The sequence below is a fragment of the Ovis aries genome, chromosome Y (assembly GCF_016772045.2).
Source record: "Ovis aries strain OAR_USU_Benz2616 breed Rambouillet chromosome Y, ARS-UI_Ramb_v3.0, whole genome shotgun sequence".
NCBI lineage: Eukaryota > Metazoa > Chordata > Mammalia > Artiodactyla > Bovidae > Ovis > Ovis aries.
The window spans coordinates 4,638,346-4,664,175 of record NC_082741.1 but is presented as its reverse complement, the minus strand read 5'-3'; the positions used below and the strand labels follow the sequence as shown (position 1 = coordinate 4,664,175).

The following is a 25,830-nucleotide window of genomic DNA, read 5'->3' as shown; positions in this document are numbered from 1 at the left end:
TGGCCATCCGATTCGAAAAACTGACTCACTGGAAAAGACCCTGATGCTAGGGAAGATTGAAAGCGGGAGGAAGGGGACGACAGAGGATGAGATGGTTGGATGGCATCACCCACTCCATGGACATGAGTTTGAGTAAGGGCTTCCCTCGGAGCTCAGTCGGTAAAGAATCTGCCTGCGGTGCGGGAGACCGGGATTCAATCCCTGGGTTGGGACGATCTCCTAGAGAAGGAAATGGTAACCCAATCCAGTACCCTTGCCTGGAAAATCCCATGGACCAAGAAGCCTGGTGGGCTGCAGTCCATGGGGTCGCCAAGGGTCGGGCACGACTCAGCAACTAACACTTTGACAACACACTTTTGGAGTAAGCTCCGGGAGTTGGTGATGGACAGGGAAGCCTGGCTGTGCTGCAGTCCATGGGGGTCGCAGAGAGTCGGGACACGACTGAGCGACTGAACTGAACCGAACCGAACCAATTCCGGCTCTCTGTTATCAGACTTCAGCAACGGAATCGCTCTGGGAGTTGTAACCAGCCAGGGTTGCTGGGCGATACAGGCGCTCAAGGAGGGGGACCCGCGCGCCATTGCTCACGCTCCCTGCCGGCCCGAGGTGGGGGGTGGGTGGGAGGACGGTGCGGGCGGCTATAAACTGCAAGAGACTTGCCCAGAGTTTGAGGACAGGCGCTCCGGGGCCCGGGCCGAAGTCCCCCGGGGGGGGAAACCCCATGACTAAGGCCACCCTGCTGCCTTTGTACTTGGGGGCTCTGAAGAGAGAAGCACCTCAGGCGCTGTCGAACCTCCGCGCCCTCCCTCCCTCCCTCTTCAGGCGCGTTCCAAATTCTAGCTGTACGCGCTCGACTGGACTAGGGACGCGACTCTGCTCGGGCCCGTGACCGAACCTCCTGGCCCGTTTTCAAGGGTGAGAAGTGAGCCGGACGGGTGGACGCGGACACGAGGCCCAGAGCGCTCGCGCGCGCGCGCGCGCGTCTCAGGAGCTTCGCGAGGAGACCGGCCGCGCGCATGCGCCGAGCGGCTGTGTGGCTCAGAGCGCGCGCCCTCCGTGGGGGCCGCGCGAGGAGGCGAGGCGCGCGTGCGCAGAGCGGCTCCCGGCGCTAGGGGGCTGGCTGCAGCGCGCGTGCGCGGGAGCAGCTTCGGGGGCGCGGGCGCGAGGCGGCGGCGGCGGCCCGGGACTGCGCGTGCGCAGAACGGCTCGGGTCGCGCGCGCGCGCGTGCTGCGGTAGAGGGGAGGGAGACCGGAGCGCGCGTGCGTGTGCAGGAGCAGCCCCTGGCGGGCAGCCGCGCGTGCGCAGAACCGGGGCGCGCGGGGCAGGCCGGGAGCGCGCCTGCTGGCACCTCCTCTCCGCCCTCCCCCTCCCCCCGCCCACCCCGCGAGTCGGCAGAGAAACGGCGGCACAATGGCGGCGCCCGTAGCCCCTCCGCGTCCCGTCACCCACCTGCTTTTTGACATGGACGGCCTCCTTCTGGGTGGGTAGCCTGCGGCCGCCTCCCGCCAGAACTGTCTAGGGATTGGCGGGAGGGGAAACGCAGGCCCTCAGCGCCGGGGTCGGGGGCCACGACGGAGCGGCGTGAGGAGACCCCTCGGTCCCCTCAGGCGGGTCGCTCGCCCGGGGCTGCCGCGTAGACGGCTCCCGGGGCACTTCCGGCGGCCGTGCCGCGCTTGCGGGGCCGGCGCGCTCAGGGACCACCGTGCTGGCTGTGGAGTTTGTTGGTGAGGTACCCCCTCCCCACCCCAGAGGCCGCGAGCGCTGCGCGCAGCCACCCAGCCTCAGTTGCCCCATCCGCGCCCCGACCTCCAGGGGGCCCTGCCGGGGTTCTGCCCTCTGAGGTGCACGCACCTGGTTGGTAGCATCCTACAGGCAGGGCATGGTCCTCCATCCGCCGCTTTGGGGGTGTGGGGGGGGTCGCTGGAGCCTCTGCCGACGTCTGCAGGCGTTTGGGGGTGACCTAGCCGGAAGGCGGGAGTGCCATGCAAGCGGGGTTGCTGCTGAAGCTCGCTCTCCGCAGTGCACGGGACCGCTTCACGGCCACTGCAAGCTGCAAACGCTCCTGACCCCCAGTGTCTTGTGCTGAGGAGGAGGTGATGGTGGTGGAGCCCTGCTCAGAGGTCCGGCTGGGCGGAGAGACTCCCAGCACGGACATCCGAGCGGGCAGCCGGTTTGCAGTACGCTGCCCGGGTCCCCACCCCGCCGCTGCCCAATCAGAGTGTGCACTTTTTTAACCCAAGTGCCAGAAAGTTGGAGATGCATACAGCGCCCAGGGTTTGGAGTGGTTTAGAGAAGGAAATGGCAACCCACTCCAGTGTTCTTGCCTGGAGAATCCCAGGGACGGGGGAGCCTGGTGGGAGGCCGTCTATGGGGTCGCACAGAGTCAGACATGACTAAAGCGACTTAGCAGCAGCAATCCCGCGCACCCCCTCGGGACTTGTCCTGCAGTGGCTTGGTGGTAGGTGTGAACTCCACCAACCGAAACGGAATTCAAGCAGGATTCATAGAAAGCACTCACTTTTTATAACTCATGAGCCAGCTAACTGCCCTGAGCGGAGCTTATGGCTTGGGCCATTTTTTTCCATAACGGTGCCAAGTGTTACACAACGTTAGGGCCGGCGTGTTCCTGACCTCAGTCTCCGGAATGTTTCACAGAACTATAAAAATGTGTCCATACTCTATGTAGACTACTGACTTGCTGGAGGTGTGTGTACTTTTAATATGTGTGTGTGTGTGATACTCATTCAGCCATCGCACACTCTGCAGCTCCACGGGACTGTAGCCCGCCAGGCTCCCTCTGTCTATGGGGATTCTCCAGGCAAGAACACTGGAGTGGGTTGCCATTTCCTTCTCCAGGGGAATCTTCCCTGCCCAGGGGTCAAACCCCAGTCTCCTGCATTGCAAGCTGATTCTTTAGCGTCTGAGCCACCAGGTAAGACTTTCATGTACTTGAATGCTTCCTCTCATAAAATCCTGCAATGTGGGAGAAAATATTTATGTTGACTGACTGAAAGCGAAAGATTGCATAGCTCAGAGAGGTAAAGTGATCTGCCCAAGGTCATAGCGAATAAGGAACAGAGCTGAGAAATATCTAGTTCTAAATAAAAGTGCTGTGCTCATCTTAATGAGAGTGAGTGTGACCTTGCCCCCGTGATCATGTGACTCGGTTCAATAATGGGGCTGTTTTTTTAAAGGCACACAAAAACCAGCCTCTTATTTCCTTTCATGGACCCAGGGCTTCCCAGGTCCTTCATGGACCCAGGGCTTCAGCAATCAAGAATCCACTTGCAATGCAGGGGACTCATGAGGTGTGGGTTGGATCCCGGGGTGGGGGAGGAAGGCGTGGCATACCCACTCTGAGAAATCCCATGGAGAGAGGAGCCCGGCAGACTACAGTCCGTGGGGTTGCAAACAGTCAGATGTGACTGAGCAGCTTAGCACATAGCATAGCACAGAACTGTAAACCAGTGAATTCCTAAGGGAGAAAAATAAGTTCCCATCGAGGTCACTGACTGGATAGAACAGTGTATGCAGTGTAAACCTGATATGACTCAGTTTCAAAAAGCTCTGGGATTCATAAGTATAGTTTGTGGACATGAGTTTTCCTGCCCAGGTGGTCAAGCTAAATTGTCAAATAAATGCTTTACCCTGTAATGAAAGGTCTAGAGGACATGTTTTGGGAGTCTCGTGAATTTTAATGCAGACTGAGGTGTCTCATTAGAGTTAAATTTATTAAACTTGTAAATGAGCTTGGTGCTTCATCCCCACTCGAGACACACGTACGTGTTCCCTGGAGCCATGGATGTGACTTCTGTGGTGGTAATTGTAGGGGTTATCAGCCAGGGGATTCCCTGGTGGCTCAGCTGGTAAAGAATCTGCCTGCAGTGTGGGAGACGTGGGTTCAGTCCCTGGGTGGGGAAGATCCCCTGGAGAAGGGAAAGGCTATCCACTCCAGTATTCTGGCCTGGAGAATCCCATGGACTCTACGCTCCCTGGGTTCACAGAGAGTCAGACATGACTGAGCAACTTTGAGTTATCAATCAGTCTCCACTTCGCTAGCTAGGGCAAGTTGAGTGGTTTGTCAAGCATTGGACTGGCAGTTGTGTTACCAATCCTCTGAACAAGTCGAGAAGCAAGGATTAGTGGCCTTTGGGAGCATAAGACCCACCTCTTTTCCTCCCTTTTAGGTCATACTGCCCTGACTCTTCCTAGAGGTGGTAAGGCCTTGCAGAACTTTCTCAGCAATGCACCTTTGGTTATTCTGTTACTTTTTACAAAACGTCTGTAATAAAACACGAGCTTTCAGAATGCAATACTTTACTTCCTCTAATCTGCTTGATGATACCTGTTCTAGGGCACCCCACTCCAGTACTCTTGCCTGGAAAATCCCGTGGACGGAGGAGCCTGGAAAGCTGCAGTCTGTGGGGTTGCTGAGGGTTGGACACAGTTGAGCGATTTCACTTTCAGGCATTGGAGAAGGAAATGGCAGCCCACTCCATTGTTCTTGCCTGGAGAATCCCAGGGACGGAGGAGCCTGGTGGGCTGCCGTCAATGGGGTCGCACAGAGTCGGACACGACTGAAGTGACTTAGCGGCAACAACAGGGCTTCCCTAGTGGCCCAATCAGTAAAGAATCCGTTTGCAATGCAGGAGACCTGCATTCGATCCCTGAGTTGGGAAGGTCCCTTAGAAGAGGGCATAGCAACCCACTCCAGTATTCTTGTGTGAGGAATCCCCATGGACAGAGGAGCCTGGTGGGCTACAGTCCATGGGGTTGCAAAGAGTCGGACACAACTGACCAGCTAAGCGCATACCTGTTCTAATTTTCAAGGGCCTGACTTCAGTTTGTCTGTTGTTTGCGTAACAGTGTGTCATCAGTTAATAGTAAGTTCTTTTTCGGTCTGCCTGCTTTTCAGAATTCCAGATGCATTTCCCCAGGAAGTTCTGTTTACTTGTGTCAGCCCCAGTACTTGAATTTTCCAAGAAGTGAGTCAGAAAACAGTGAAGGGCGAAGCTTGTGGGCAGTGAGGAAGTCTGGAGATTGTTGCAGGAATCTAGTGCTTTTGAAGTGTTTGCTGCTGTTGTCTTTTCAGTCTTTGGAATTTGATTTTTGTTGACACAGGTAACAATTATCTGTGAGCTAGGTAGTAATTTTGGCCCTCAGATGCTATTTAGACCCAGAGACAGAGGGGACTGAGATTATTTATGATCAAGGATAAGATTTTGAAGGAAGAAGATACAAATATTAAACACTCAGCTCCTGAACAGGAAGGGTTTTCTTGTTGCTTAAATAACTGAAGTTGTTTAATGACTTTAGGAGCACAGAGGCTCTCTTTAAGAGGGGAAAATTGGTGGTCCAGAGTCCTGCAATCTGATAGGCGTAGGACCATGTAAGATTTTCTTAGAGCAACGTTGAAAAAGGAAAAAAACACAGAGGAAATGAGCTTGAATGGAAACTTTTTCTGTCCTGACACATCCAAAATGTTACTCAAGGGAGAAGGGGAAGGAGAAGGGACGTCGCTCAGTCGTGTCCGACTCTTTGCGACCCCATGGACTGTAGCCTGACAAGCTCCTGCATCCATGGGATTTTCCAGGCAATAGTACTGGAGTGGGTTGCCATTTCCTTTTCCAGGGGATCTTCCTGACCCAGGGATCGAACCCTGGTCTCCGCATCAAGGCATAATCAATTAAAAAAAAAAATCATTGAGATAGTTTGCCTTCCTTTTTGTTACCTAGCCTTTGAAATCTGTGTGTGTTGGACGCTCAGAACGCATCTCCACACAAACTAGCCAGCTTTCCAGGCTTCACTGGCCACATTTCGCTAGGGCCTCCCTTGTTGGACGATCCAGGTGCAGGGTTTTGGGAAGCAATTCATTGATGATTGCTGTTGATAATAGGGCCATGTGGAGGGTGGATGTTAATCATATTGAGAATTAGGAGTTCTGTGGATGTGTAAAAAGTGATATACATAAAATGTGCTTTCTAGGAGTCTGATGCAGTTGTTATAATCCTTAAAAAGTCAGCCTTAGGAAAATAACTTATTTTCAAATTCTTAAAATCAGAAAAATAATAATGTGATAGATTGGTGAGGGAAAATATAATTATTTGCCATGTTGACTATAACTGACAATGTCTCCATAAACACGCAGATATTGCAGGATTTTTTGTTTATTTATTTTTAATCCCGCAACATGTGAGATCCTTGGCTCAGTGGTAAAGAACCCACCTGCCAGTAGAGGAGATGGAGAAGACGGAGGTTCAGTCCCTGAGTTAGAAAGATTCCCCTGGAGGAGGAAATGGCAGCCCGCTCCAGTATTCTGGAGGATCCCCTGGACAGAGGAGCCAGTTGGTCGAAAGTGAGCACCACATGTGGGATCCTAGATTCCCAACCAGGGGCTCAACCTGCACACCCCACTCGGGAAACACCGCTCTTAACCACTGGACCACCAGCAAAGTCCCAAGGCTGCAGGATTTCAAGCGGGGACACCTGGCTTCTAATCTACCGTCACGTACAGGAGCAGATGCCCTGTTGAGTACCGGTTTGCACTCCCACAGCTTCGTCTCTGCCCAGTAGTGGCCATTTTGAGATGGTGTAGGAGTGCCCGGTTCTCTGGGTGCCTCTGGGTGAAGGCAGGGCCTCTCTCGAGCTCAGCAGCTCACAGCTGTGCCCACACGGGGTCAGGGTCCCCTGTCACCCGTCGTCCTTTGGTTCATGTCCCCTACGCCAGATTGTCTAGACCCCGGAACCTCCACACAGCAGATGACAAACAGAGAATCTCCTTAGCTGGCTTTAGCACTTCCGTAGGTTACTTCCCTGGGGGCTCCGAAGGTCAAGAATCTGCCTGCAGTGCAGACCTGGGTTTGATCCCTGGGTCGGGAAGATCCCCTGGAGAAGGGCATGGCAACCCTCTCCAGTATTCGTCCCTGGAGAATCCCAGGAACAGAGGAGCCTGGCGGGCTACAGTCCATGGGGTCGCCAAGAGTCGGACACAGCTGAACAACCAAGGGGCAGATTAAGGTACCAACGGACCATGTTGCTTGTCAGCGAAAATCCATCAGGAATAAGAAAGGACTCTAGAGGGGACTAAGGTGGGTAAACTCAGGCCTGTTAAACTGTGCTTCCTAACAGTCCCAAACCTTGTCAACCTTCAGAGTGTGCCTGCCATTATCCACCACGGCGGCTCTCATTTTTAGAATAACTGGGAAGAGGGTGAGAACAAAATTGCAGAATTCTGCAGGTCGACAGGAGCTGGGTCCAGCTGGCAAGACGGCTGGCATACTCAGCGGGTTTCTGCCAGTGCGGGTGCACAGCCCCCTGGCCTTGCTTTCTGCCAGCTTCCTTATCCTCCTCGTGGTGTGCTTTCCTCTGGAATCTCAGCAGTGAAAACCAGGTACGATCTCAGGAGAGGCGTCATCGTTTTTTCTCTCAATCTGTTTTTCCCTCCTTCTCCTTGGAAAAAACTGTGTTGGGGATTCTTTGCTCCCTTTTGTCTTTATGATGATTCTCTCTTTTCTCTGTTTCAGCTTCTTCTTTTTTTTTTCTTTCATTTTGTAAGCTGCTATAATTTATCAGTTACGCCATGTCATTCTTCAGGGGTAGACCGAGATTTAATGAAACAGAAAAGAGCAAGGGAAATAATGCCCCCAAGAAATGTCTGCCGAGAGCTCTCATTACACAGAGGTGCCCAAGTGACTTTTTAAAACCTGTGTTTGCAGTGTTTGAAAAGTGATGGCTACATAGCCTGAGGTCAGGAGGTGCCATGGTGTTTGGATTACATTCAAAAATAAAGATCTCACCGTCAGCTGTATGTGAATACTGGCTTCCCGGGTGGCGCTAATGGTAGAGAACACGCCTGCCAGTGCAGGAGACGTAAGAGAGGCGGGTTCCCTCCCTGGGTCGGGAAGGTCCCCTGGAGGAGGGCGTGGCAACCCACTCCTGTATTCTCGCCTGGAGAATCCCACTGACAGAGGAGCCTGGAGGGCTGCCATAGACTTGTAAAGACTCAGACACAGCTGAAGTGATGTAGCACGCACGGGGTATTCAGAGCTTCCTAGAAGTGTGTTGAAATGGGGGGCGAGGGCAGTGCTGGTGTTAGAGCACACATTTCTGAGGTTTAAAATGGCCTTGTGGGTGTCTGAGGAGAATTTTCTTGAACACGTGATGATCGTGACAGACTCACATTTCTGTTTCTTCAGCAGAAATGCTTAGGAAGTGTTCTCCCACTTTTGGTCTTTGCAGAGGTGGACGACCATCCCAGCAGCTCTCGTGTTACCTTCTGAGCGTTGGTCAGATTCATCCCCATTTTCCTTTAGGGTCTGCTCCCTCACGGCCTTCGCTGTGATGCCTGCGGTCAGTAGCTTAGCGTCTGCACAGAGTATGTGCAGACGAGGGCCTGCGCCTGCACTGAGGGCGGTCTGCTCCGCGCCCTGGCCTGGCAGGCAGCAACATCAGCCTGCCTCCTGCCCCTGGGCAGGGCAGTTGATGGCTCTTAACTTGCCTCCCGAGGCCTAGAGGCCAGGAATGGATCTAGAGGCACACTAGAGTCTGCTCGACACCCGCTAGGCTGTCCAGGCTACATGAGATGCAGACTCGTGATCACAGCTGTGTGTGTGTGTGTGTGTGTGTGTGTGTGTGTGTGTGTGTGCGTGTGTGTGTGTGTGCTAGGCTGTCCAGGCTACATGAGATGCAGACTCGTGATCACAGCTCTGTGTGTGTGTGCGCGCGCGCGCACTAGGCTGTCCAGGCTACGTGAGATGCGGACTCGTGATCACAGCTGTGTGTGTGCGTGTGCATGTGTGTGTGTGTGTGCTAGGCTGTCCAGGCTACATGAGATACGGACTCGTGATCACAGCTGTGTGTGTGTGTGTGTGTGTGTGTGTGTGTGTGTGTGCGTGTGTGTGTGTGTGCTAGGCTGTCCAGGCTACATGAGATGCGGACTCGTGATCACAGCTGTGTGTGTGTGTGTGTGTGTGTGTGTGTGTGCGTGCGTGCGTGCTAGGCTGTCCAGGCTACGTGAGATGCGGACTCGTGATCACAGCTGTGTGTGTGTGTGTGTGTGTGCGTGTGTGTGCGTGTGCTAGGCTGTCCAGGCTACATGAGATGCGGACTCGTGATCACAGCTGTGTGTGTGTGTGTGTGTGTGTGTGTGTGCACGCGCGTGCGCACGCAGTTGGTTCAGGCTACATGAGATGCGGACTCGTGATCACAGCTGTGTGTGTGTGTGTGTGTGTGTGTGTGTGTGTGTGCAGTTGGTTCAGGCATGCCTGACTCTTTGCGACCCCATGGACTGTAGCCACCAGGCTCCTCCATCCATGGGATTGTCCAGGCAAAAATACTGGAGTGGGTTGCCATTTCCTCCTCCAGGGGATCTTCCCGACCCAGGGATTGCACCCATGTCTCTCAGGTCTCCTGCTTTGGCAGGTGGCTTAAAAATCCATAAAGGACTATTTGGGAGGATGGGCTTTGCGTAGGTTTGTTTGCATGTGAAAGGCACCCTCGTTTACATGCAAAAAACAGCTTCTTACCATCTCTGGGAATTAACTAGCCTTGGGGGGGCAGTCTGTTCCCCTGGGTCAGCAAGTCAGTATCAAAAGTACTTCTTTTTCCCACTTGAGCACTTGGAGCTGGGCCCAGGGATCTCTGAAAACATTTGGGCACCAAATTTTCTTTGGGTGGAATCTTTCTGTTTTTTAAAATTTATGTTTATTTGGCGGATAATTGCTTTACAATGTCGTATTCGTTTCTGCCATACATCAGTATGAATCACCCCTCAGTTCAATTCAGTCGCTCAGTTGTGTCCGACTCTTTGCAACCCCATGGACCGCAGCGCGCCAGGCTTCCCTGTCCATCACTAACTCCCGGAGTCCACCGAAACTCATGTCCATGCAGTCGGTGACACCATCTCATCTTCTGTTGTCCCCTTCTCCCACCCCCAGTTCCTCCCAGCATCAGGGTCTTTTCCAAGGAGTCAGCATCAGGTGGCCAAAGGATTGGAGCCTCAGCTTGAGCCATATGTATACGTATGTCCCCTCCCTCTTGAGCCCTCGCACCCCATCCTGGCCTCCAGGTCATCGAAGCCCATCCCGGCCTCCAGGTCATCGAAGCGTGCGGAGCTGAGCTCGCTGTGCTGTAGAGAGGCTTGCATGATTTTACGCCTGATAGTGTCTGTATGTCTGCGCTGCTCTCTTCATTTGCACCGCTCCCTCCCTCCCACTCTGCTCCACAGGTCTGTTCTCTGCTGCGCATCTCTATTCCTGCCAGTACAGTTTTTCTAGATTCCCTAGTTATGTGTTAATATAGGATGTTTGTTTTTCTGACTTACTTCACCTTGTATGACAGGCTCTCGGTTCACCCATATCACCACAAATGACTCAGCTTTGTGTCTTTTTATGGCTAAGTAGTATTTGATTGTTGGAGAAGGCAATGACACCACACTCCAGTACTCTTGCCTCGAAAATCCCGTGGACAGAGGAGCCTGGAAGGCTGCAGTCCATGGGGTCGCTACGAGTTGGACACGACTGAGCGGCTTCTTTCAGTTTTCACTTTCATGCATTGGAGAAGGAAATGGCAACCCACTCCAGTGTTCTTGCCTGGAGAATCCCAGGGACGCCGGAGCCTAGTGGGCTGCCGTCTATGGGGTCGCACAGTTGGATACGACTGAAGCGACTTAGCAGCAGCAGCAGCAGTATTTGATTGTGTATATATATGTGTTTGTGTGTGTATCACGTCTTCTTTATCCATTCACGTATCAGTGAACATCTAGGTGGCTTCCATGTCCTAGCTGCTGTAAATAGTGCTGCAGTGAACACTAGGGTACCACGCGTCTTTGAACTACGGTTTGCTCAGAGGGATATGCTCAGTACTGGGCTTGCTGGGTCATATGGTAGTTTTTATTCCTAGCTGTTTAAGGAGTCTCTGTACTGTTATCCATATTGGTTGTATCAATCTTTATTCCCATCTTTTGGTGGAATCTTGAACAGCAGCTGGTATTTAGTTAAGAGGTCACATTCAAAAAAGAGAGAGAAGCTTTCTGCACGTCCTCTTGAAGTAGCCACTCACCAATACCTGCGGCTCACAAGGTGTGCCCGTCAGACCTGGTGACAGTGGTGTCCCTCGGGAACCTGGCAGCCCTGGGCCGACGCCTCTCCGCGGACGTCTGCCGCTGCAGGCCTGGTGTGTTCTCATCCATCACTCCCGAGGCTGGAGCTCGAGCTGGAGTGAAGAATGACATGGATTTAAAAGCAGTTCTGGCAGTGCTGGGCCAGTGCTGTCCTTGGTGTGAGGGCCCTGCGGCTGCATTTTCACAGGTCCACAGGGTTCTCTGTTCGTGTTCACCACGGTTTCATTGTCTTGGAAACCTTTCTGCTCCTGCTTTAAGAAAAGGGGATCACTTGGTTATCGAAGAAGTGTTTTGTGCCAGCAAGGTGTTACTTGGCGTTTTCTTCCGGCTGCAAACAGTCGATTTCGGTCAGTCCCTGGTACATCCCAGTTTCCTCTCTGCGTCTGTTATTTGCCTTGTTTTTCTTAGAAGCATTGCCTTTGGTTGCTCTGACAGCGTGTGTTTTCACCTGGCAACTGTATAATCGAGGCCGACCCCGAGTCCAGCTGAGATAACTGCCTTTCGCCACCATGTACTTCGAGTTGGCACTGACAGCTGCATGGCCGTGCGTCAGCTTTGAAAGTGCCGTGTGGAGGGGATGGCTTTGCAGCGGGGGAGTTCTGGTCGAATTTGAGATGTGCTTGGAGAAACTATCCAGCTGCCTGGAGGACCCAGAGAAAACCGAGCCAGTTTCCTACTGGGTCCTTTCAACAAGCATCTCGGTGGGTGGCCTTGGGCCGACTTAGAATGCCTGCCAGGCAACGCTCACTGGGACAGGCACAGTGGGAATCCTTACTGGGCTTCCCAGGGGGCGCTAGTGGTGAAGGACCCACCTGCCAATGCGGGAGATGCCATAGATGCAGGTTCCATCCCTGGGTCAGGAAGATCCGCTGGAGAAGGAAACGGCAACCCACTCCAGTATCCTTGCCTGGAGAATCCCGTGGACACAGGAGCGCGGCGGGCTACACTCCATGGGATCACGGAGGGTCGGGAGCACGCACGCGTCCACCTCAGAGACCACATAGCTGACACCTCGTGTTCTGGTCTTTGTCTCACTCTGAGGGGCGATGGGGGGGTCCCACTCAGGCCCACCTGTGCTCACTGAACACGTCAGCGGCCGCGTGGAGGAAGCCTGCTCCCTCACTTCACCCCGGGTCCCCGCTCTCCCTGCCAGCTTGGCACCGTTCCCTGTCCTCAGGCGTTCTCCCAGCAGCGGAGCCCGCCCCCACCTTGGGTGTCTCGGGCATGTGTCAGTCGGGGCGGGACCCTCCTGGGCCTCCAGAGGCTCGTCAAGACCCAGGAACAGTCAGGCCCAAGACAGCCTGCTGGCCGACACAACGCCTTCCGCGTACTGTTTTCTGTTGTTGTTGTTATTGCTGCTGATGTGTTTTAAATTAATTAATTTTATTTTTGGCTGTGCTGGGTCTTCATTGCTGTGAGAACTGTTCTCTATCTGTGACAGGCAGCTATTATCTAGCTGTGACAGTGTGACAGGCGGGGCTCTTCTCTGGCTGTGACAGGTGGGGCTGTTCTCTGGTTCTGACAGGCAGGGGCTGTTCTCTGGTTCTGACAGGCGGGGCTGTTCTCTGGCTGTGACAGGTGGGGCTGTTCTCTGGCTGTGATGGGCGGGGCTGTTCTCTGGCTGTGACGGGCGGGGCTGTTCTCTGGCTGTGACAGGTGGGGCTGTTCTCTGGTTCTGACAGGCAGGGGCTGTTCTCTGGCTGTTGTGACAGGCAGGGGCTGTTCTCTGGTTCTGACAGGCAGGGGCTGTTCTCTGGCTGTGACAGGCAGGGCTGTTCTCTGGCTGTGACAGGCAGGGGCTGTTCTCTGGCTGTGACAGGCAGGGCTGTTCTCTGGCTGTGACAGGTGGGGCTGTTCTCTGGTTCTGACAGGCGGGGCTGTTCTCTGGCTGTACTCTATTGTGACAGGCGGGGCTGTTCTCTGGCTGTGACAGGCGGGGCTGTTCTCTGGCTGTGACAGGCGGGGCTGTTCTCTGGTTCTTTGGTTGTGGCAGGCGGGGCTGTTCTCTGGCCGCGGTGTTTGTGCTTCTCTTTGCGTTGCTTTCTCTCGTTGCAGAGCATGGGATCTGGGACCGGTGGGCTCCGTAGTCGTGGCTCTCAGGCTCAGCTATTACACAGCTTGTGGGAATCCTCCGGGTCCAGGGATCAAACCCCTGTCCCCTGCATTGCAAGCTGCCCTCTCTTCCACTGGACCACGTGGGAAACCCTTGTGCAGTGTTTAATGCGACTTTGCAAAAGAGACTTAGTTGTCTGAATATGATACAGCCCTTCTTCATAGCATTTGTGTCTGTTATTAGACCAGGTAAGGGCATGTCCTCCGTTGGCGAGCAGATGGCTTGCGTGTGAACTTAACAGCTTCATATAACCGCACCTGTGGTGCTGAATAACCGGTGCAGGGTGCCTGTCTTGACATTTATAATATCGTATCGAGCCCTGGGCTGAAGAGAGAGTCCGGCCCTGAACCGGAGGGGGTCCTTTTACACCGGCGTCTTCCTCGGTGCCCGGGCTTGGGGTGAGTGTACGGGACTCTGCAGGCGTCAGCTCTCCTTCCCATCCGGGAGGGAGGTGGTCTTCCTGTTCAAACTGATGCCCCCACATGGGCTGGCCCTGGCCCTTCCTTCCGCAAGGGAGGGGAGGTTTGCCTTTCTTCGGAATGTCACAGCTCCTCTTTGTCCCGCTGCTTCTAATTCTTCTGTTGTTTAGTCGCTCAGCCGTGTCTGACTCTGCCACCCCATGGACTGCAGCCCGCCAGGCTCCTCTGTCCATGGGATTCTCCAGGCAAACATCCTGCAGTGGGTTGCCATGCCCTTCTCCCGGGGGTCTTCGCACCCCAGGGATTGAACCCGCGTCTCCCGTACTGGCAGGTGGATTCTTTCCCACGGAGCCACCAGGGAAGCCCAGTGCTTTAGCACCTGAGCACAGCGTGTTCTAGCTTATCACTGGAACACAACCTCCCTGCTCTCCACGCTCCACCCTGCCTGCAAGCTTTCCACCCACAACCCAGGAACGTTGTCGGGATGAAGGGCGCAGTGACTTCCGAGTGGCCAGCTTGCTGTTGTTCAGTTGCTCAGCTGTGCCCAACTCTCTGCAAGCCCACGGACTGCAGCACAGGCTTCCCTGTCCATCACGGTGTCCCAGAGTTTGCTCAAACTCATATCCAGTGAGGCCATGTGTGGCCGGCATCTTTTCTTCTGTTTCCAGAACTTTGGGCTTCATGAGCTGCTGCTACCCCGCTCTGCCCTGCGCGTCTCATCTGTCTATCCTCTCTGTCCGTGTTCAGGGCCCTGGCCTTGGCTGTGGACCCCCTCCCCCTCACCTCTCACGGACGCGTGGGCTCGAGGAGCCTTCTGCTTTACCGTCTCTGGGTCCCTGTGGGTACCCTCGCCTCCCCTTTAGCTCAGTCCACACTTTGCAGTGCCCATGGGCACTCCACCCAGAGGCCACCCCCAAGACCCAGGTTTCAAGCCGAGGCCCGACCAGTCTGCCGTGCTGGGCTCCCCGTGAGCCACTTGTGGCCTTTCTGTCTGCGGATCCTCCGCTGCCTCTTCCCAACATCAAGTCCTTCCTGCTGGCTGAAGATTCACGGCCACGCTGGTGTCTTCGGGCCCCCCGTCTCCCTCCTCGGGTGACAGCGTTTCCTGGGAGCCTTCCCCGCGGACTCTGCCTGCCTCAGCCGGTGCCCTGGCAGGGAGCCAGGCACCCTGTTCCTGCCCATCTTCCTGCATTTTGCGGCTCCACGGACCTCACCTCGGGGATGGAGCCTGACCGGCGTTGCCTCCGCCTCTTCCCGCAGCCCGAGAGAAGAGACACAGCTATTTAGACTCAGGTGCCAGGGGCAGATGTGTTCGTCCCAGACATGCTGATGGCGGCAGGCGAGCGTTGATGCTTACGTAGGGAGACGCCAGACAGCGCCCGGTGCCCGGCACGCACGGGTAAAGGAGGCTTTGCTGAGAGGACCCACCCCAGCAAGCGTTGTTCCCCCAGGTGCCCCTGCTTTTGCCTGCTCAGAGGAGTCTGCACAGAAGCAGACCCCAGAGTACTCTCCGGGAGGAAGGGCGTCCAGGCCTGTAAAAATAGCCCTCGACTCTACCTGTTGCGGTACATCTGACTTGCCCTCCCGTGTGCCGGCTTTGTGTGTGCGTGGTTATGACACAAACATGTAAGTGATCTCCGAGTTGGCCAGGTGCAGAAGCCCGAGCCGTATCGCAGCTCTCATCTCGTTCAGCCAGGCTGAGAGCAGCCTGATAAAAGCATGCAAAGTCTGACACTGAGTGATTTCGGGCCAGTCCCCCAGAAGGAGGAAATGTGACCTGAACCCAGCAGCCTGGAGCCGACCCACCCAGTTGGGGAGTGTGCTTGGGGACGGGGTTTTTGGTTCAGAAGGCATTTAAGGTCAGTGTGACAGCAGGGATTCGCCAGGGCGCTCGGAGGAGGGATGGTCAGGGCCTCGCCTCGTTTCCTGAGCCTCACGGTTTTCCAGAGGTCCTGAGGCCAGTTCAGGGAAGGGGATACTGCTCAGCTAACCCAGTGTTCTTGGGAGCCGGGGGCAGGAAGCGAGTTGCAGTTCAGCGCGCCTCTTGGGACACTGGATTCGTCCTGAGCAGGGCCATGGGAGGGCTTCCGTGATGGCTCAGCTGGTAAGGAATCTGCCTGCAAAGCAGGAGACTTGGGTTCCATCCTTGGGTTGGGAAGATCCCCTGTAGAAGGCAAAGGCTGCCCACTCCAGTATCCTTGCCTGGAGAATCCCATGGATGGAGGAGCCTGACGGGCGACAGTCCACGGGTCGCAGAGTCACACACGACTTGAATGACTGAGCACAGCGCCCGGGGCTGTGGGAGCCAGCTGGGTGGCAGTCAGGAAGGGGGGCCCCACGTGTGAATCTGCAAGGTGGCCCCAGTGCAAGGTGAGCGCAGAGGCCTCAGGAAGGGTACTCGGGGTGCGGTCTGCCTTGCACCAGACCCAGGAACGTAGACCTCACCTCCTGCCTGTCGCCCGGCCCCACAGGCTCAGGGTGCCACGCAGGGCAGTGACCTCAGTGGGGGTGACCAAGCCCGCGAGGCTGGGACCTGCCTAGGGGCTGTCGCAACCGTCCAGGAGAATGAGGCAACGCAGACGTATGCTTGTGACTCCCCAGGGATCCCCGCGGGCCCTGCTGTGTCATCCCGCGGGTTCCTGACCTCTGCTGGCGTCATCCTACCTTGGCGTGCACACTGGCGTGTCAGGAAGAGCCTCAAATAATCCAGGCGGCCTGCTCTCGAATACCCCGAGCGTGTTTTCCCCAGGCGTGAGCGTCACAGGCCGTACTAGAGGCCCAGCCTCTTGTTCAGCAAACCCGCCCGCGCCTGCCCGTCTGTCTTCTGTCCACCCCCGCCCACCGACCGCCTCCTGATCACGGGGAGCTCGGTCCTGGGAGTGCCAGGGGCATTCCTCTGCCCTGGGCAGCAGCGTTCCACTCCCCTGACCGCGGGTGCCCCTTCCCACCCCCTGCTCTCCTCACCTCACTCCCACACACACATGGGCGGCATGTCACGGGGCTGTCACGTTACTGAGGAGGCTTCTTGTGTGTCCAGTTGGCTCCTGGACACTGGGTTTTAACGTATTTCCTAGTAGCTCAGTTGGTAAAGAATCCGCCTGGAATGCACGAAAGCCCAGTTCGATTCCTGGGTTGGGAAGATCCCCTGGAGAAGGGATAGGCTACCTACTCCAGTATTCTTGGGCTTCCCTGGTAGCTCATGTGGTAAAGAGTCCACCTGGAATTGTGAGAGGCCTGGGTTCGATTCCTGGGCTGGGAAGATACCCTGGAGAAGGGAAAGGCTACCCACTCCCGTGTTGCGGCCTGGAGAATCCCATGGACTGTATGGTCCATGGGTTTGGATAGGGAGGCTCTAGAGAGAGGGGATATATATGCATATGGCTGATGCACATTGTTGCAGGCAGAAACTAACACATAGTGTAAAGCACTCCAGTAAAAAAAACAAGCATTATCAGCTCGTAAAGTTTCAAAATCATGCTTGTCCCTTAAACACGTCTGTTTGTTCTGTTGATAAACCTGGTAGACATTAACCCTCACTATTAGGAGGACACGATGGTATTTGACTCTGCTTACGCGTCTTTTTTCATCAACATAAACACCCTGATGCTTGTGACCCTCTGTTTATCTAAGGTCTTCTTGAAACATTTTTCTTTATCTGTCATTTTTGCTCCGGTGGTTCTTCACTGCCGTGGGCTTTTCTCTGGTTGCGGTCGGAGGGCTTCTCTCCTGTCCTCGCGGAGGCTTCTCTCCTCTCCTCGCGGAGCAGAGACTCTAGGTGAGCAGGCTTCAGTAGTTGCAGTGCGCCGGGTCCGTTGCCCTCAGCATGTGGGGTCTTCCCAGACCAGGCCTCGAACCCTGTCCCCTGCATTGGCAGGCAGATGCTTCACCTCCATACCCCTCAGGAAGTCCCAAACGCTTAACTTGTGCTTGCTCTGTTCACAGCTCTGATAGATGTTAACCCTCACTGTTAAGAGGCCACGATAGTATTTGACTGTTTGCACATTTTTTAATCCACTTAAACACCTTTCTTGGAGAAGGCAATGGCACCCCACTCCAGTACTCTTGCCTGGAAAATCCCATGGATGGAGGAGCCTGGTGGGCTGCAGTCCATGGGGTCGCTGAGAGTCAGACACAACAGAGCGACTTCACTTTCACTTTTCATTTTCATGCATTGGAGAAGGAAATGGCAACCCACTCCAGTGTTCTTGCCTGGAGAATCCCAGGGACGGGGCCTGGTGGGCTGCCGTCTGTGGGGTCGCACAGAGTCGGACATGGCTGAAGGGACTTAGCAGCAGCAGCAGCAGCAGCACATGAGGTTTATAAAACAGATGAGCGTCAAGTTCACTTGACGTTTCCAGTTGAGTTCCAATAATGTCGTCTTTGTGGAAATTGTCTGTGCGCGGTGTTAGTTGTGATGTGGTGGAGTCTTTAGTTGAAGCCCGTGGGATCTTAGTTCCCCAACCAGGGGTCAAACCTGGGCACCGTGCTTTGGGAGCACAGTCTTAGCCACTGGACAACGAGGGAAGTCCCTTGATAATATTGTCTTAAAGGGCAGGTGAAAATTAGTAATCTCAGTGTGTATTTCAAAGTTTATTTATAGCATTGTTGCCCCAATAGGCCAAACTGCATTAAAGAGTACATATACCAAAATGACAAATGACTTGCAAAAACTCATTCCCCTTTTACATGTCTGTGAGTGTTTTGGGAGTCCAGAGGTGCCTGCCTGTTCATTGTGGAAACCATTTTTCCACCCAGCTGATTAGATTTTTGCATTTCTTGGCATATATGAATGTTTTCTACCTAAATCCCATAATCTTTGAACCTGACGAGAATTCTGCATTGGTTCAGTAGATTTCCTAGGTCTGTGCAGGTCCCGGGGGCAGGGCCATGCAAACGCTATGTGAATGGCTGAAGGATTCCTTGCATGTCCTGTGTCTGACTTGGAGTAACACAGGTGTACGGCTGTATACCCATGGGAGTCAGAAAATGAGCCTTAATTGTGCGTCTGAGGAGCCTCTGCCTGTCCCTAGAGGACACTTCTGGGTCTTCGGAGTTGCAGACTGAAAGGCATTGTCGTTTGCGAACAGGGTGGGCACTTGTGTCTCCTCGTCTCTCAGAGCCGCTGAGATGGGGGGACTAGGACAGGTGAGTTTCTACCTGTGCCGACTGAGCTCCGCCTCCTGTGGCCACAAAAGGTGCGCTCTGCTTGGGAAGGGAAGGACGCTTGTCTATTTTTTGCAGAAATGCCGGGGAAGAGGTAAATGAAGTCTGAGATGTGTGAACCACTTTCCATTCTGTGGGCAGATGTTCTTTCAAAGAATACTGACTCTTATTTCCTGGGGTCCGTCTTTAGTCCCTTCCCATAAAAAAACAAGACACAGAAGGATATTTTTTAATCAGTTGCCCTTGCCTTTGATGAGGAGGGCATGGCAACCTTCTGCAGTATTCTTGCCCAGAGAATGCCATGGATAGAGGAGCCTGGCGGGCCACAGTCCACGGGGTCGCAAAGAATCAGGTACGACGGAGGTGACTTAGCACGCACGCCTCATACACACGCACACCTTGCCTTTGGCAGAAATGCTGCCAGAGATGAAGATCAGTAACTCAGTTGTGGCCTCATGTGCGCACCACCAAAATTTGTATTTTGAAGCCCTAACCCCCAGGGCCTCAGAATGGGGCTGTACTTGGAGTCAAGGTCTTTAAAGAGGTAAGTAGGTAAAATAAGGGCATTAGGCTGGATCCTGACCCCTTAGGTGGAGAAGGGACTGGCAGTCCTCTCCAATGGTCTTGCCTGGAGAATCCCATGGACAGAGGAGCCTGGCGGGCCACAGTCCACGGGCTTGCAGGAGTCAGACACGACTGAGCGACTCACACACACACTTTGACCCCTTAGAACTAGTCCTTATAAGAAAAGAATATCACAGAGGCACACACAGGGACCACCCACCACGGGCTGACACGGGAGGAGACGGCCGTCTGCGTACCCGAGAGAGAGGCCTCAGGAGGACCCAGCAGTCTCCACGCCTGGATCTCCGCTTTCCAGCCTCCAGGGCTGGGGGAGAGCAACTTCCTGTTGTGGAAGCCCCCCAGCGTGCGGTGTGTCATGGGAGCTGCAGCAAGCGAACCCCCCCCGGAAATGTAGGGTGTTTGATGCTGAGAAGGGGTCAAGGGAGCCGCACGGGTGTCTGACAGATCTCCCAGGCAGACTGCGGCCAGGGAGGCAGCCCGTGGACGCCCAGACTGTGCTGTTAGTGGCTGAGACACCAGGGTTGCCGGCGGATTTCCCCCAGGCTTACTCCTGTCATTGCTTTCCACTTGCGTTCTCTGACAGTCTTCTTCCCCGCCCACACCAAAAAAACAAGTTATTGGAAGCGCACAGAGCAGCCAAAGAAATAACGCTGGTGACACAGTGGCTTGTGTGTCTTCAAAGGAGAAGAATTGCGTCCTTTTTTTACCTCTTTCCAATCTGTTCCTAGATCCACAGCACTTTGCATTGTTCTAAATTAAAAGTGCTTTTGGCGCTGCCCCCGTACCAATGCATACACCACAGGTGATATAGTCCATGAGGAATTCAATCCACTGTACCCACAGGAAGGGTAAAAATGTCAGGGTAACATGAGCAGCCACTGAAGGAAGGTCTTAAAGAAGTGGAAGCTGTTGATGTGGGTGGGAAAGGAGGGCTTTAAAAGTCTGCACGTCTCTGGGTTTCAGGCTGAAGGGTTTCAGATGACTCCCGAGCTAGCAGGGGTTGATGGGTAGACCCCACTCAACACATGAACTCAGGGCGACACCTTAAAAGAACTCCTGTTCGCTGTCAGTCTTTTATGCACATTTTCCTTTCCCAGACCCCCTTTCGTGACAGCCTCCACGTTCTTCTTTTCTTTTTGGCTCCACCAGATCTTTGTTGTCTTGCACAGACTTTCTCCACTTGCGGCGAGCAGGGGCTACTGTAGTTGCGGTGTGCAGGCCTCTCATCCTGGTAGCTCCTCTTATCGCAGAGCATATCGGCTCCAGGACATGTGGCCTTTGGTAGCTCACAGCTACATGCCCAGCAGTGGAGGGGCCCAGGCCCTAGATTCAGGCTCAGTAGCTGTGGCTCTTGCTGTGCTTCTGCTCATCTGTCCCTTATAACGACGCTGGCGTTGGATTTAGGGCTTCCCTCATCCAGGAGGACCTCATCTCAGACCCTTCACTTCGTCACATCTGCAAAGACTGGGATGTTTCCACCAGTCTCCTTGTGAGTTTCCAGAATGGCGTTCAGTGCTGTTCACATCAGTTCATTCCGTGCTCATCAGAATCCTCCAGGTGAGGGCAGTGATGGAGGTGAGGTTGCCTAGGAAGAAACAGAGGGTCGAGGTGGGTGACTCAGGGCTGTGGTCCCCGAGGAGACATCAGTGACATGGCGAGTGATAGAGGTTTCCCCTTAAAATAGGGTGTCTTTCCCACTATTACCGTTCATAACAGGTAGGAAGCAGAAACCACCCAAGTGTCCATGGATGGGTGGCTGAATGGATCAGTGGGTGGATGCATGGGTGGGTGGACAAGTGGGTGGATGGATGGATTAGTGGATGAGTGGGTGGGTGGGTGGATGGATGGATTGATGGATTGATGAGTGGGTGGTTGAATGGCTGAGTGGGTCAGTGGGTGGATGCATGGATGGGTGGACAAGTGGGTGGATGGATGGATTAGTGGATTTTAGTTAATGTGTGTTAGTTGCCTGGGTCTGCTGTAACAAAATGCCACAAACTCACTGGTTTAAAAAACAACCCAGATGCCCTTTCTCGTGGTTGTGGGTGTTAGAAGTCCAAGACCAGTCTCCGTGGGCTGAAGTCGAGGGCTGGTTCCCTCTGTAGCGGGCTCCAGGGCAGAGTCTTGTCTTTGCCAGCTTCTAGAGGCACCCTGCATCCCTTCCTTAGCTTCAGGCCCTTCAGTGCCTCCCCTCTAACCATCCTTTTTTCTGTTACAGGGGTTTACAGCCATCCACTTCCCTCCAGGCACTGCTTTGGTTATATGCCATGCCTGCTGGTGTGTTGCGTTTATATTTTCCTTCCTCCCAACTTATCTCATAAATCCCTTGTAATTTTACCTTTTCACCACTCACCGTTTAGGTGTGTATTCGTTTAACTTCCACAGAGTTGTGAATTTCCCAGGCTCTCCTTCTGTGAGTGATTTCTCATTCCGTTCCATTGTTGGTCAGGGAAATACTTGCCATGATTTTCATCCTTTTTGAATGTACTTGTTTAATGGCCTAGCTTATCGTCTTTCCTTGTGAGTGTGAGAAGAATAAATTTTTTTGTCATTGGGTGGAGCGTTTCCATAGTATCATAAAATTCAGTTGGTTTATGGTGTTTACGTAGTTAAGTTGTATGGGGCAGTAGTTCTCTGTAGTATTTAGCTACAGAGTTTTACCTGTAGAGGTTTAAGTCCAGTCTTGTGTTCCTGGTGAATTTTCAGTCCAGCTGTTCTGTCCATCATTGAAAATGTGTCATTAAAAGTTTCCAGCTACTGTGGTCGGCATCTGCTTCTCCCCTCAGTTGGGTCAGTTTTTGTTTTAGGTGTTTGTGATTGTTGTAAGTTTCTTACATGATTATAGTTGTTGCATCTTCTTCATAAAATGCTTCTATTGAGTTTTTGTTTGTTTCTAGTAGAAACATATGTCTTAAGTCTCCTTTGTTTAATGTGGTCAGTGTGGCTTTCTTTGGTTACCTTGTGCATTTAATATCTTTATCCTCTTACTTTCAAGCTTCTTGTGCTTTTCCTGGTAAAGTGTGTCTTGTAGACAGTATATAATTGGATCATGTGGTTTTTTTGTTTTTAATCCATTCTGCCAGTCTTTACATTAATTTACATTTAACCTTTTACATATAATGCCATTATTGATAAAGGATTTACCTATGTAGTTATCTTACTTGTTTTCTCTCTTTTTTTCCACACACCATCAGTCTGTGTTTATTAACTCTCATTCTGCTGTAGAGAAGACTTGCCTCTGTCCACATTTACTTTTTTATTGCAGTGTTAGTTCCCTGGCAGTATGGTTTCAGGCGTACAGCGTAGTGATTTGGTAATTGTATAGGTTTCACCCTGTGTAAAGCTATAAAGTGTGACTTCCCGTGCTGCGCTTCACGTTCTTGTAGCTTCCTTATTTTACTGCTAGCAGTGAACGCCTCTCAGTCCCCTTCATCTGGCTTGTGTCTCCCCCACCCCTCCCCCCTGGGGTGGAAACAGTTCTCTGAACTGTGTGTGTCTGTTTCTGCTTTATATTAGTTTGAAATTTGGCCATCTGCAACAACAGGGGTGGGCGTAGAAGGTAAATCAGAGAAAGACAAATCCTGTATGTTTCCATGTATCTGTGGAATCCAAAAAAGAAACGGATCTATGTCTTCTCCTTGCCTTCCCCTTTCCTCGAGGCATCGCTGCCTTCTTTTCTGGTAACTAGGTATTTTCTTGTGTACATTTTAACTGTTTTATTTCTCTGACATTTTTTTGTTTTTTAATTATTTCCTTAGTGGTTGCTCTGTGTATTATAGTTACCAACTTAGACTATCTGGTTTGCATTAATACCAGCGTAATTTAAATAGTATACAAAAACTTGGCTCCTATGTATCTCCTTTCCTACCCTCCTTTGTGGTGTTATTGTCCTAAAGGTTACATCTTTATACATGTTGTATATTACATCTTTAGATATGTTATGTGCCCATCAACAGATTTCTAATTATAATTTTATGCAGTTGTCTTTTAAATCATATTAAAAAAATGATCCACAAACAACACATTTATCTTGTCTTTTAAGTCCCCCAAGGGCAAAGTCACCCTGATTATAAACCATCACTTTAAGGATGGGGGGGGGATTGTTATTACATCCCATCTATCAGCTCATTTTAAAGTAATTTTGCATAATTTAGAAAGATTGCCAAGGAAATAGTTGAATTGGTGATTGGGTAATGAATCAAGTGTGTAAAACACACTGCATACTTAACTGTTTGCAAGTCTTGCTTGAAGATCTTTTCCAAAACAAAGATACAGTAAAAATTTACTATGATTCTTGAGTTAAATGCCACCTTCAGGTTAAAATTTTGGTCTGATAAGTTCTATTCAAGTATAGAAAATACTGTTGACTGAGCTTCACCAACTCAATGGCCATGAGTTTGAGTAGACTCCGGGAGTTGGTGATGGACAGGGAGGCCTGGCGCGCTGCAGCCCGTGGGGTCGCAGAGAGTTGGACACGACAAAGTGACTGGACTGAACTGAGCAGAGAAATAGATACAAAATCCGTAAGCTGACTCTAGTAGTAGTTTCTTGACCTTCTGAGGAGCCTTTCTGGAGAAATCACTGACTCTCAGTTCAGTGACTATTGCTGTTTTTTGTGGGCTGCATGTACTCTGAACATGTTCTTCCATTGTACCTTCTGAATATGCTTTGGTGTGTAAGTTGGTGATCAGAGCCCACACCTGAGCCTGCCACTGGGGCCCAGTCCTTTTCAGGTGCCCCACGTGTAAGGATAGCACCGTTTCTGAGTCTTCAGCCTCGTGCCCAGCCGCTGTCCTCGGACCTGATGTGGCCCCCTACGAAATGACATGCTGATGGACTTTCTTAAACTTTATTATGGATTATGAGAGAAGAAAAATAATTCTTGACTCATACCCACATCTGTTAGAGGACCTTAAATGCTAATCAGAACTTTCACGTGAGAAAAGACCACTCGGTTAGATCCTTACCAATCTTCATTTTGAAGAGTTGCGTTTATTGTTACTCCTTCGCAGTTGGAAACTGGCTAGCCTTCAGCCACAAGAATCAGTCCATCAGACCCTGAAATACTTATTCTCAAAGCCTCCGAGAACAAGCAAGCTCCTAATTTGAAGCAAATATTATGGGGACTCATCATTTCACGCTTGTTAACTACTCATTTTGGTCTCTTACATTCCTAAACATAAAGAAGCTGCTGGCTCTTGCAGGCAAGCGCGTCTGTAAAGGTTAAACCGCACCCACTAGACACGCTTCTCCCGTCTCTTCCGTGTGTGCAGATGACACGCAGAGCCGGCGGCCCTGGGAGGGAACACCAGAGTGTCCCTGGGCGTGGCCGTGAGCACTGTCTGGTGGAGGCAGCCTCTGTGACCTCCCCGTCCTCTTTTCTCTCTCTGCTCCCCAGAACACCAGGCTCCTCTCTCTGTGGCATCTAACACACCATCTGCCACTATTCCAAGGTGTGAGAGGACTTTCCTGAACTCCCACGGCCTTGGGGTCAGCAAAGGGCCACGTATCATTGGGTGTCAGTGGAGAAAAATACTCCGATGTACATACTGCCTTTTCAGTCACTCGTTCCGCCAGGCTTCCTCTACCTTCCCAGGTGACTGTTCCCTTTTTTTTTTTTGGTCAACAAACATTAGTGAGCTTTTTAGTTGCAGTCACCGTTGTTGTTGAGTTAGTTGCTCAGTTGTATCCGACGCTCTGCGACCCCGTGGGCTGCAGCACGCCAGGCTTCCGTGTCTTTCACCATTTCCCAGAGTTTGCGTAGACTCATGTCCATTGAGTCAGTGAACCCATTCGGATGTAGAAGCTAGATTTAGAAAAGGCAGAGGAACCAGAGATCAAATCGCCAACATCCATTGGGTCATAGAGAAAGCAAGAGAATTCCAGAAACACATGTTCTTCTTGCTTCATTGAATACGTTAAAGCCTTTCACTGCACTCTGAGTTACGTATTTAACCTCGCAAGGATATTTCTGTCTCATTTATGTTGTTTCCGTGGGTCTCACAGAACAGGGGCCTGATACAGCTCTGTGTATTTATTAACTGGTGGGGAGAGGTGAACGGAGCTAGCTAGGGAGTGGGGTCCTACCACTGAGTGCGAACATGCGAGGGGTGGCTTGTGGACGATCAGGTCGCTGCAGGGAGACATGGATTATGGGGGTCGGGCACACAGGATTCTGTGCCGGTACTGGGTCGGGCAGTTTGTTAACAAATATTTGTGGAGCTAGTCTGATATGCTGGGAACATGTGATAGATACTTTTGTGAATGGATTCCCAATGGGTATTGCTTTTTTTTTTAATGGAACATTTGGAACAAGGAACTCTTAACTTCTCAGATCATATGGCCCTTGCCATTGCAGGAGCCTTGTGTGAGCTGTGGTGGACAGGGAGAAAGCAGAACTTGGAACTGCCTCTTAACACACAGAGGATCC

General features: G+C 52.5%; 2 protein-coding genes across 9 annotated transcripts in view; one reads left to right on the top strand and one right to left on the bottom strand.

Moving 5' to 3' along the window:
• The window catches only part of LOC101118590 (steroid sulfatase), a 227,089-nt gene extending 224,904 nt beyond the window's left edge, over window positions 1-2,185 (bottom strand). For both annotated transcript variants that reach the window (XM_060408630.1, XM_027963559.3), the window contains exon 1: window positions 1,853-2,185. The gene's annotated coding sequence lies outside the window, so the exon portion shown is untranslated. The remainder of the gene's footprint in view (window positions 1-1,852) is intronic.
• Window positions 1,395-25,830, top strand: part of PUDP (pseudouridine-5'-phosphatase) — a 57,402-nt gene continuing 32,966 nt past the window's right edge. For 3 of the 7 annotated variants that reach the window (XR_009598986.1, XR_009598985.1, XM_060408632.1), the window contains exon 1: window positions 2,184-2,933. Coding sequence is in view for 4 of the 7 variants with exons in the window: in XM_060408632.1 (XP_060264615.1) it covers window positions 2,723-2,933 (211 nt within the window). In the remaining 3 variants the exon portion in view is untranslated. Of the gene's footprint in view, window positions 1,482-2,183; window positions 2,934-25,830 lie in introns of those variants that run through there. The other 4 variants (XM_015104782.4, XR_009598984.1, XM_060408633.1 and 1 more) reach the window with 4 other exon arrangements.